Source organism: Monopterus albus, unplaced genomic scaffold (assembly GCF_001952655.1).
Source record: "Monopterus albus unplaced genomic scaffold, M_albus_1.0 scaffold2.1, whole genome shotgun sequence".
Lineage (NCBI taxonomy): Eukaryota > Metazoa > Chordata > Actinopteri > Synbranchiformes > Synbranchidae > Monopterus > Monopterus albus.
The window spans coordinates 3,854,955-3,868,342 of record NW_018127882.1 but is presented as its reverse complement, the minus strand read 5'-3'; the positions used below and the strand labels follow the sequence as shown (position 1 = coordinate 3,868,342).

Genomic DNA, 13,388 nt, shown 5'->3' with positions numbered 1-13,388 from the left:
CCTCAAATTGCAAAGCTGTGTGCACAGTGACATGCCGGGGAAAAAGCCCACTCTGTTGATTTATTCACAAAGCCTATGGCTTCAATTGTTGCAGGCCAAATCTTTTTGAAGAAGTCAGCCGTACTGTCGAACATATAACATACAGTATCTTATAATCAATTAGCAAATGTGAGGCAATTAGTGCACTGTATTTGCATAATGAAGCATTTAATCGCTCCACAGGGAGCAAATGCAGTCAATAAGTTCAGCTAATCATTTGTGGGGCCACGTATATGCACAGACTGAAGAAGAAATGGCCCCCAGTCATGCAGACACAGCGATCACTGGGTCAGGGGATGGGTGGGGGGATAGTCACTATGGAGCAAAATTAGAAATCAACAGAAAGTCCAGCAGCAAACAGCAGAACAACACCGGTTTCCCTCGACAGCATCAGCAAGAAAGGAATAACATTACTTTGGGGAAAGGGGAGGAGGTGTTTAGGCATTAGTTTGATTTACATTTTAGAGAGGCTTTCAACTGGCACACACAGCAACTTCAGCTAATGATACTCAGGCCTTTTCATCAAGCAGCTTTCCACAGCCTGTTGGGCACTGCCCAATAGCACTCATTTACAATAAGGCACAACAAATGGTGCTACTAGGTAATACACACTTCTGCACAGGAATAAATGTCAGCCATTGTATAAATGCCTGTCCTGTACACCATCTACCAGCATTAAGTGCATTTCATCCAACTCATTTTACAATTAAGTTCAACCGCAGAAGCTGTAATATTGTTATTTGTTATTACATTAACTGTATGAATGGATAATCCAGGTGGCTATTGAGAACTTAGAGACAGCATCCTACATGAAATTTATTCTATGTGCATTTTTCTGTGACTCAACCTGTGTTTATTTAACTCCAACAATCTTCTATTGTGGATTCACCTGATGAAAAAACCACAAACCCTCAGTGGCTCATATTTGCTACACAAATGTCGCCAGCCACATTTCTCTTCCACTTGCATTTGATAGAATAATTTGCCAACAATGGGCATGCCATTCAACTGAGTCAGGGATTTCATTAAAACATCAAATGAAAGTGAAATCATGAGCCATGACGGTGGAGAGTGGGGATGGCTAAGCAGAGAAGCGTAGCCGGTGTCTACGGCAGGATTAGAGCTCGGCAACAAGTGCTCAAGGGGGCTTTGCATCAAACCCAGGAGCCCATGACAAATGAGGGCGGCTGGGCCTCTGTCTATTACCCCGCACTAAGCCTAGGCCTTTTGGGGAAGTAATGAGGTGCAGATTGGTGCTGCTGCCCCTGGGTCCTAAGCCCAATTTTCTGTAGAGCAGAAATAATCAGCAGAGACCTGGGACAATAGGACTGAAACTATCCAGCAGCTGAGAGACACATGGACACATGAAGATAAAACTGATTAACTAAACCCATAATTTTCTACTCAATACACTATAGCCCATACACTGACTCTGGATGTACTAAATATTCATACTGAATGCTGTATACTATCAGCCTTACAAAAGAATACTGCATACAACAGGTGTGTAAGGTTTGTAAGAAAGCACTTTAGATTGCAGCAGAGCAGGGCTGAATCCCAAGAAGAAACAGGTGATCCCAACGGACACCCTACAGGACTGGCAGCGGAACGTGACAGCTGTTCACTCAGGAGCAAAGGAGTAGAGTACATCATGGGTATACCCCCTGTACTCCAGTACCACTCCCTCTCCTGCCCTTGGGAGCTACAGTCCAGGCGGACTGTCAGCAAGCTTACTCTACTGGTTAATGGAGCTGCCACATCAGGCAGAGTGTCAGCCTAACAAGACACTGATTGGTGAACTTCTAGGGAATTCACTGATATGACCACAGGGCCCAGAGATGGTCGTCTGGCTGGCAGTGAACACCATGGACGACAGAGGGGGCAACAGCTGGGGCTCAGGAGGTAGAGCGGGTCATCTCCTAACCCTAGGGTTGCCAGTTCTATTCCCAGCTTCTCCAGTCCACATGTCAAAGTGTCCTTGAGCAGTTGCTCCTGGTATGTCGCCGGTGTGTGAATTTGGGAGCACGAATGGCTGAATGGCCAAATAAAGGGGGCCAAATAATGTGATGTTTTTAATTGACCATTAATTTAATAATCAAGCAAATAATTAGCAAACTAAAATGACAAATAATTGAAGCTCTCACCTTCTTAAATGTGAGCACTTGCTTGCCTTCCCTCGTCTTACATTGGATTAAACTTGATTAAATTAGATTTAGTAAAATAAATGAATGTACAAAATGAAAAGTTTGGCAGAGCAGTAGGAAAGTAGCACTATTTGTTTTGAGTATGGCAGGATATACTGTATGTACTGTGGGTTACCTAAAGGGTTAAAAGGCTGTAAATACATATTTAATTATAGCATTTGTATTTTTAAAAGTCAGTTTAATTGACTCACTCTGCAACAATGTCAGTTCAAGCCTTAAAACATTATATAAATGCAGCACATATTATATTTGTTGTCAAAGGTAATAAGGTGGCCCTGAATAAATAATCCTTGGTGAGACAGCGACATAATCACTGCATATTCATTTACATTTTCTGCATTTACTTTGCAATAATCATCAGCATCATTGTTATTAAAAATGTTAATTTTAGCAAAGGTTTACTGAGACACGCTCCTATTCAAATGTATTAATTAAAATGTTAATATCCCCTCTGACATGCAGAATGCAGCATGAAAGGTGACTATTTGTTCTAGAGATTGCACTTTGCTGTTGTTTTATCCAAGTCTGGACATTCGCTTTGAGGTGAGACATACAGATGCACAAGTCAGGCACGAGCAGAGTCTGTTTTAGCACCTCTACTTATTTACAGCAGTTTCCACTGAATTTTGGATAATTAAAAAGCTCCACGGTTTATCTGTGCTTAAGTTAATTGGCCACACAGTTTACAGTGAATTTCACTGAAAACACTTGCATTAGGTTTGGTGGGGACTCGAAGGAAGGTGGTGATTAAGAGGGATAGCATGTACTGTATGTGTGTATTTCTGTTTTAACAATTATAAGGAGTTACTGAAAGTGCCAGCAGCAAGTTTTAACCTAGTTTTAATATATATAAACGTAAAAATGATAATTCTGTAAATAACATGACCTCTCATTCAAGCACATAAAGATGTACTAAAGCAGGAAAACTACTCCAAACAGCACCATCCAGACAAAATAAGCCTTTGACAGGGGATTTTTCTGTAGATTAAAGTCAGCAGCCTGCTAAACAGAACAATTGTTTCGCTAACAACTATTTATTTGACCTTAAGCGCCTGGTGCCGATACAAGGAAATGTTGCACCTGTACACAGCCTAGCCTGAAACCAACAGCGTCTAACTGTTGCAGTTTGACGAGGGCCATACATAAATGCATTGTAGTGAATGTCTTCCTTTGAAGCCCGAACTAAATCAGGCTGAAGTCTCTGAGAACAACAAAAAGGTGCTACCTGTATAAATGCATCTGTCGATTTTCAAGCCACAGAGGTGGTATTACAGACTAGCCCTGGGGCGAGGAAAACTGTGTCTGGGCTTAGTTTGTGTGGGAGGACTAAGCTGGTGTGAGAAACTGGCACAGTTTAATGTGTAGGGATGTGTAGGATCGCAGAACCCGAGGCTTCATATCCATCAACAGTTATCAATAACTAGTGTGGATCTGTATTACTGCTCAAACACCTGTTTCTAAATGTTGGCAGGAAATTGTCGAGGGAGGCGTCAACATGACAGAAACATTAGAAATCTGAATTATCTCAGGGTAATTAAGCAGAAACCCTATTACAGGAAAAAAAAATATCACTTGAGTCAGAAGCTGATTTCCCAAAGACAAACTTTGGCTTAGATCTAACAAATAGGACTAACTTGCTGGGATTTCTGGGCACATTATATCTATTTTCACACTAAAAACATGGCCATGAACAAGAAGGGAAGAAGTTGGAAGCAACTAACCAGGAGCATCAAATATACAGTATTATGCACAAATAAAAGTTATAAAAACAAGAAGAAGTTTTAAAACAAACCAGACCAATAAAAACGTCTACAGGAAGACCACTGTGGCCTCCTGGGAAATAAGAGGTTAAGCTAAATTTCAGTGGGTGGGTCTAAGGCATTGAGAACAGCAGGGGAGATGAATTGGACGTGTCCAAGCATCCATCAAGGTTCAGCCCAGTCTCATCATCCCCATCGAGCCACCTCACTACCATTAATATTCAAGTATGCAGAGTCCCGCTTGAAGCCAGAGCTCTACTCTATCATATCCAGCAGCAACTGGAAATGTGTGTGTGTGTGTGTGTGTGAGAGAGAGAAAGAGAGGGAAAGGGAGAGATAGGACTCTCTGGGGGCTTGTGCCTCAACTCTACAGCCTTTGTGGGCACCCATTACTTCTGACAGATAGAGATCACTAAACTGCTGAACAAACACCCCATTCAGTCATTTGCATACATTACAGTAATGGAAAGAGAAAAATGTATCAATAAAGCCGAATGAAGCGCTTCCACTAAGTTCTGCTGTCTCTCTTTCGTCCATACTTTTCCCCTCTTTCTTATTTCTTTATTTCCATATTTCATAACTGTTGTCTGTTGGGGTAATTTTCTCCTGCTATTAATTTATTGGACTGACTTCCTCAGATAACTGATAAAAGATTCTCAGAAATTGTTTGCAATAGAAATTTTTCTTTATAATGGGTAAAACCAAAAATTTCTGAAGTCTAAACAAATTATGAACACAAATCATGTGTGGTCAAAAAAACAACCATTTATTGTTGAAGGTTTAATTAAACTATGCTGCTTTGGGGCACACACTATATTTAAAATACCTTGCAGTGACCATAGCCTCCTGAAATTAATCTCAGTAAAAAGCTGACAAGAGTCACAGTGAAACAAAGGCGCATGTTCTCACCTACGCATGCAGTGCAAATTACTCTCTTCCTTTCTCTCTGTAACACACACAAATGCAGACTGACTCATTCATCACAGTGCCCAACAGTCAAGACAATAGCGCCTCACTTAACTTTTTCCGGGTTGCTCAAGCATCAAATGCATGACTTTTAGCTGTTGTTGTTCTTCCATCTGTCATGCTACAAGAAACCACCATTCTTTTTTTTTTAATCCCAGGGAAAAGTTTAAAAGGTGTGTTTGCCTTGACACTGCTGTCTTATTTGTACCAAAGCAAATGTAAACCCAAAATATACAGCACTGTGTTTCATTGTCACTGTTCCAACACTTAGCTGTGCAACACAGATTAGAGTGCTACCTAAGCTCACTGCAAACACTGGTACCAAAAACCTCAGCAAATCAAGCACAGCCTCCGTTCTCTAGCTCTTTATCTCCCTGTTTGCTCAATGTGTACAAGGTTTCATTTCCATCACCATGCTCGCTTGCACAAAAACAGCCCAACATCTGATATCTTAGGAGGTTTAAACTGGTAGAAAATATTGTCCTGGGTGACAGACTTCACAGAAGTGGGTTAAATTAAAACACACATGTATACACACATATACACAAATGTCCTACAGTAACTAACAGACCCATGACTTCAAAGGTACTTGGCCAAATGTGTACTTACATCCTATTTCACTATATACTTGTACTATGTACTATGCAAATTAAGGCACCACATTTCTACTGTATAGTAGAAATAAAAACTTTCCTGACACTTTGTTATCATGACATTATTATGAATATTATCACATTATTAAAAACAGGAGACCAAACACTCCGGGAGACAGCGAGACAACAAATGTGCATGCACTTTTCATAATTTGACTCCTTCCTGTGCCTGTGTGTGAAAATTATGATAACTACAGAAATTCTGTCACTTGTAAAAACAAGGGGAAAGAAACAACGGTACCATTAACCATTATGAAAACACTTCAAAATGGAAAACAACTCAGGTAGATGAAATACATATGATTGTCATAGTTTTCTGTGCATGCCTACTTTAAATAAGGCAAATGCATATCTTAATAAACCCTACTAAGTCTCCATCCTGGCAGCAAAACTCGGGTGAGAAGGGAAGAAGGAGAGAGAGAGAGAGAGGAGGAAGTGGGGTGTTTCAGGTCTTGGCCAGCCAGCTCCTCTCTGGCGCTCTCTGGGGAGGAAGTCCAGACAGTGAGGGAGAGCCATGCTGCAGTATATCTACACTTCTCCATTTCCTCTCACTCAAGCCTCTAATTCTCGAAGGAGCTTGGGAATCGATACTGACATGGAGGGGCAGAGCAGCTTTCTTGCCTGCCTGCTCTGCCTCAGAGCTGCCACCAGGGAGGTCTCTGCTTCAGTTTTTTAATTACACAAATTTAAGTGCCCTTCTTTGACTGAGAGCAGATTGTTAATGTGTTAGGAGGCTATTATTCTTATACCACCCAATGTGCAAAGTCAGCTAAGATAAATCTCAGACAAAAGGAAGCAAAAATCAGGTTAAATGCTGTCTTACATGTGGGTGCCTAACATATGGAAACACCTACTCACTTGTTCAATTACACTTCAGTAATTCTTTCTTTTCTTAATAATGCCAGAAACAAAAGAGAAGACACTGCTGACTGCTTTACTGTTTTCCATGAAATGCACCCAGCTTCAGGGTATTGACAATAGACTTGATTTCCACCACTGATCAAACCTATGGCTTTCCTCTTCAAAAGGGGCTTTCAAGAAACTGCAGAGACATGGCTAATTCAATTTGCGAGCAGAGATGCTGGGGTTTAAGTGAAACACTCTGTTATCGAAACAGGAGAGGTGCCATGAGAGAAGATCCACGGATGGTTGTGTGGAGGGACTCGTGGTCAGTCAGGAGATGAAATCAGGAATAAGTGATAAGTTGGTATGAGGGGCTAGAGCCCCTATTAGAGCCCCCCAGGGGACAGGCAGTGGTGGCAGAGTGCAGTAAAAATAGCCACAGACATGATTTCACTCTTGGGACGCAGGGAAGAGTGAGGCGGGAGATCGGATCAACATCTCACAGCGTGGCAGTCAGATCCATTCCCTGAGTTCCCTTGGGTGCCACCTATCACACCAAGTGACTTAAACACCTTCCCGCTGCCAGGCAGAGCACAAACAACACACGCTTGCCACTGCCGTTGACAAAACGGTGCATGGCGTGTTCTAATACGCCAGAATGTGTTTCTGAGAAGCAAACCAACACAAAGCTATGCAAAAAGTAACAATAAACACATTAAAAAGGATATCGACATCTTTTCCACAAACTTATCTCGTTGGTCCTCCGTTTTGGGGAAGTTCTCAATGTCATTCTCAAGCCTCTGAATGTGACGTTCCATGGAGGTCAAACTGCTCTTTAAAATCTCAGCTGACACTAGAAAAAGGCAACAAAAAGACATATAATTAAATTAAACATTAGCAACAATTTGACTCATATTACATTTATTAAATTGCTTCCATTAAATGGAAAGTCATAATGTCCCTGAAAACATTGTGGAAATGTAAATAAAAATGAGCTACAGCATGTTTGACTGTATTTCGTGACATAGTGACTCCTGAATAATCCATTTGTGTGTGTGGCCTAGAAAGCAAGTATGTGCGAATGTGTGTGTACAGTGTGTGTGTCTACAGTGGCTCATTAATCAGTCTGTAATCACTGTTTGCAGAGCTGCTGTGGAATCCAGTTTTTAGATCAGGCCTTTCAAGTGGAGACTTCAAACGGCAATAAGTGTCTTAGGGGATCAGACAGAACCGGAACACAGATGCATTACCGTGTTTAGGTTGTCAGTAAGGCTTTAGTTTTATTGATACACACACATAACTTCTCACACACACATACGTACACACATCAAGAGTTTATACATTTAATAACTGGTGTCAAAAATATTAATTTCAGGTTACATGCAAAACTACTTCTACCATTCAAGATAGACCTTTATATGACCTTATATACTGTATTCTATGTAAATTTACTGCAGTTCATACTTTTTTGCACATGTTAATTCCACAAGCATTGTTAATTCTCTGTAATAAACATGCCCTGCTGCATGACAATTCTAGCAAACTGATCAGTAATAGATATGAGGGATTTTGTTTTGACAGGCAGTTGAAATCACTGGTGTCTATAGCCCTTTTCAGACACGCACTGGAACCCTGAAATTATCTAGACCAGTGGTTCTCAAATGATGGCAAGTCCAGATGTGCCATGGGATTTTGTGACAACTGCGGTATACAACGATAGAAAAAGCCATTTGTAGTGAGAAGCTAGTTAATACTAATGTGGTGCCAAGCAACTAGAAGAGGTACCTGAAACCAAACATCCCTTCTTTGTTGAGAGAAATGTGGCCTTAAGAGCACAAAATCTGCACCAGAGGGAGCAAGACTGTTTGTGGCATTGTGTGATAAGGTGACGGAGGAAAGTAGCGGAGCTTATTGCAAAGTAGAATGATGGTTTTGTTTGCTGATGACACTACCATATGGGCATCGGGTGAAAACCTACAGCAACTCTCTAGACGGGTTTCACAGGAACTTGAGAAGATAAAGAAATGGTGTGACAGTAATATACTATCTCTGAATTTGGATAAAACTAAATTTATGGTATTTGGGAATTGTAGATTAGATAATGAACTTCAATTGAAAATTGGGGGAGCTAATATAGAATGAGTATATGAAATTTAATTTCTAGGTGTCATAGTTGATGACAAATTCTCCTGGAAATTGCATATCAGATATGTTCAGAACAAAATAGCAAAAAATATATCGATATTGGCAAGGGTTAGATATATTTTGGACGGGAAAGCACTACGTATTTTGTATTCTTCATTGATTTTACCATACTTACAGTATGCCGTTGAAAACTGGGGAAATACATACAAAAGCTCACTTCAACCATTGTATATATTACAAAAAAGAGCGATAAGAATTGTGCATAAGATGGGGTATAGGGATCACACAAATGGAGCTTTCATACAGTCTAAATTGTTAAAATTTTTTGATTTAGTGGGATATAAGACTGCAGTGTTTATGTATAAAGCCAGGAACAATTTATTACCTGGTGGAATTCAAAAACTATGTAATGAAATGGTAAATGGACTGTATTTTATATAGCGCTTTCTCACAGTGTGTTGCACTGGCCAAAGCGCTTTACAGAAGATCATACACCATTCACCCATTCACACACAACATTCACACACCGATGACGACAGGCTGCCATGCACCGGCGCTAGTCAAGCCACCGGGAGCAATTCGGGGTTCAGTGTCTTACTCAGGGACACTTAGGCATGCGGGGAGACCGGGAGTTGAACCACCAACTTGCTGGTCAGGAGATGACTGCCCTACCTCATGAGCCACAGCCAAAGGGAAGGGGGATACAATTTAAGGGGTCAGTTAAATTTAAAAATTCATGCTATACGTACAACCCAAAAAAGATTTTGTATTTCCATAAGTGGAGTAAAACTATGGAATAATTTAAGTGTGGACATTAAAAATAGTAATAGAATTGATGAGTTTAAACATAAATATAAAGGTATGTGTCAATCAAGATATATGCAAGAACAGGCTCAATGATTAATTAGATGGAACATTGTGGGTGTGGGGTATGAATGTTAACACTTTGTAATAATTCTTTAGTATATTACTTGTGTGGTGTAGAAGAGAATCATTTACTGCTTGCAAACCAATGATGGTAAGATGATGTCAGGGGGTAGGACTGGATAAGTCTGACTTCTTCCTACTCCATTCAAGCATGTACTAGGTATAAGCAAATTGATATTGGATTATGTGTAAAATTATGTGTGTTGTCATATCAACTGTCTTTACATGCTTGAAAGAATAAATCAAATCAAATCAATGTTTTTTATTCCAACTCAGTACATATTCTTCTCTGTTGGCATGTATTCACTGTTTATATGCAAATTAGTTTTTATTCCCAGTGCATCGCTCTTCTTAGTTTGATCATAAGTAGTGATTATATCTTGAAGCTTCCCTCTCATGCCAGATATACCCCTCCTCTCTCACTCACTCATTTTATGTCATAAGTAAATAAAAATAAATGTTAATAGAGTGACAAGGCCGATAACGTGGTACAGACGCTCTTTTCCATGGACATGAATACAGGCGTGCCTTGTGATTTTGGTTTTCCATGTGGTTTGCCTTGGCCCCAAAAAGTCCAAAAAACCACTGATTTAGACATTACCTAGGAGAGCTGTATGTCAGAACCTAAAAGTCTGACTTTACTCTGCCAGCTCCCTAGTACAAAGTCCACTTAAGGTCCAGGTGAGCTTGAGTTAACTCCCTAGTACAAAGTCCACTTAAGGTCCAGGTGAGCTGGAGTTAGCCCATGTGAGAATACAGCAGCATACAGTCCAGAATATTCACCCGGAGCTAGTGAGCATGTTGATGACATTCTATCACGTGACCGGCGTGAAACTGGAAGAATACAAACATCTGATGGCAAAGAAAAATGGTCAATTACAATGAAGACGCCAACGAAAATATCTAACTGGAGACATGATGAGATTTGGGAACTTTTGTTAAGAGCTGGTGCTAAAATCAGACAAATTGAAGGTATGGCAGGACACTCGGTTGTTTATGACCAAACTACAAACATGAACATGCACACACACAAACTGTCTGCTGTGATCAGTCTAGAAGCAACACATTAAGAGTAAAGGGTGAGGGCACTGTCATTATTAGTCTACAGCTAGCTGGCTGGCTGGATGGATTCAAAACCCTTCCTCCTCAGTTCTCACAGAACTGACTCCTGGGGATGACAGTGAGAAAACCACACTATCACATAGCCTGTTTCTCCAGTGATAGGGCCTCTGAGATCCACATGCTCTTGTCACAATGATCTCAGCCTCACTAATGGTGAAAAAGGAAAATGAACAGCATGGAAGGTGGACAGATGGATGCAAGAGAAGAAACAATCAAAATGACATAGCTTTATTGAGCCATCGGAAGGTTTTTGTCATTACCGTGGCTTATGATAGTTGCTTGTGGCATGTGTAATAGTACTGGGTAACAATTTGGCTGTAACACTGACGAGTAACCATGGTAGCCAAGAAACAGTAGCTAAGGTTAACTGCAGTGATGTCATAGAGGAGCCATTTGCAGGATAAGAATGAAGCAATGGGAATACAGTACAGATTACATGAAAATTACTTGTCACTGAGACACTGAACATACTTATTATATACATTATTTTTTGATGCTATAGGCAGGTACACTGTTTAGAAATGTATATTTATTAGTATTACTACCCTTCTTTCCTCAAATAATCTACAAAAATGACCACAAAAATAATGCTGCTATATTTCCAGCAGGTGAGAAACAGCAACACTGGAATCTTCTGAATACAAATTTCAACTTTATCAGAGGAGAGAGAGCTGTATATTCCGTTTTTCCAGTCAGAGAGGATTTCTGACACATAAAATTACTCTAATGACTGTTGTCAACAAGGTCAGCCAAAGTCCTTCATTGACAGAGAAGTAAAAATAAAAAAAAGGTAACATCTTACAAAAATAAAAAGAAAAGTTAAGTTGTCTGCTGTACTCTTTAGTTGGTTATGCCCTTGTCAAGCAATAGAGACAACTGCACTTTAGTATGGGGGGCATGAAAAAGTACAAAAAAGACAAAAGCCATTTGAAAAACAAGAAGTTAACTTATGTGAACAATACAGACGATGTGAAAAACTCCTGTGGTCAACATCCTTCAGTTATTGACATGAGCTGGGTATTACGGGCCCTTGATGCATTACTCATTCCCATGAACAAAAGCCGGACAAAAACAATTTCATTAAGCTTTGCCCTGCTTCCTTCGGAAAAGCTGTGAGGGAAAAATACTGTGTAGCTCACAATACCAAATCAGGCGCTATAATGTGAAGATGTCAACTTTATATTCAGTCATTTGTAGAAGGGGGCAATTTTCATTTTGATTTATAGACAAATAATAACAATCTTTCATCCAGTGCTCTTGCGATGCCGCCAAAGGTTACAAGGGAAATTGAGATTTATTCTCAACATTGCTGCCAACGTAGCATAAAAGATCAAGTTTTAAATAATCTACACACTTGTGAAAACAAAGACAAATGCAACATAAAACTAAAGGAGAAGGTCGTTCATAAATGCATTCATCACCTAAGCCAAGCAAGTGTATGTTTGTGGGAGCAGAAAGGAAGAAGAAGAGAGACAGACACAGATGAGAAGCATAAACGCAGAGAGTGGAAATATGTTATAGGATGTCTACCTGTTTTGGTAGGTATGATATGATGATAAGTTTGTTCAAATATATCTGAATAATGTGATAATTATGATGAAGATAACATGCTACATATGGTGATGGACCACTGAAAAGGGTTTAAGGAGCATGGTTCAGGAATTAGGAATTTCCATCTATTACTTATCCCGCTTAGTCCTGAACAGGGTCATGTGGTCACTGGAGTGAGTCCCAGCTGACACTGGGAGAGAGGTGGGGTCCACCCTGGACAGGTCACCAGTCTATCACAGGGCTGACATGTAGACAAACCAGACACACACACACACACTCACACGGGCAATTTAGATTCACTAGTCAAGCTAAACTGCATGTCTTTGGACTGTGGAAGGAAGCCTGAGTACCTGGAGAGAAACCACACAGGTACAGGGAGAACATGCAAACTCCACACAAAAAGGCCCAGGGTGAGCCTGGGCTCGAACCTGGAACCTTCTTGCTGTGAGGTGACAGCGCTAACCACTGCTTCGCTGTGCCACCAGGAATTTTTCACAGGAGATTTAGGCCTAAATGAGGAGGTTTATTTTAACTTGCATAAATAGGACATGTATACATGATTTAAAGCCAAAGCTCTTTGACAACTGAAGTGTAGTACAACAGCAGGGCTCAAAGACAAAATCCAGAAACTGTTCATGGATAGATCTCTTGACTAAGGCATACATTGTGTTTCTACATATACTGTAAATAACTGAGCTGGGGGTGTTGCTATGTAATATACACACTTTGATCATATATAAAAGGTCTCCCAAGCCCTAGAAATTACAGATGTTGAAACCTTTAGGATCCTAGAAGAGGTCATCTCCACCCAGCTTATCTTCTCAGCAAACCTCCTCCCACAAACTCTTTGCATATACAACACAGATGATAAGCAGAGGCTGACCTTGAAGTGACTCCACGCATGACCAGACACAAAATGCCAGCCGAAGAGCATATTCATCACATCAGGGTCGAAACTAGCTATTGATCAGCAGAATGTTATCAAGAGAATGATGACTATTACATCTGTTTCAGAACATTTTGTACAAATGAGTTAGTTGAACCTGACCGCCCACCTCCTCCTGCAATGACAGAATTATATTTATTTCCAATAAAAATGATACCTTTTTATTTAGCTGTCGGTGGGACTTGCAAGTAAACAGGAGATGAGGTAGTGTACAGCACAAGAAAGAGACAAA

General features: G+C 40.3%; 1 protein-coding gene across 1 annotated transcript in view; it reads right to left on the bottom strand.

Moving 5' to 3' along the window:
- The window catches only part of diaph2 (diaphanous-related formin 2), a 369,240-nt gene that overhangs the window by 90,239 nt on the left and 265,613 nt on the right, over window positions 1-13,388 (bottom strand). The window contains exon 25 of the mRNA XM_020591281.1: window positions 7,194-7,318. Coding sequence (XP_020446937.1) covers window positions 7,194-7,318 — 125 coding nt within the window. The remainder of the gene's footprint in view (window positions 1-7,193; window positions 7,319-13,388) is intronic.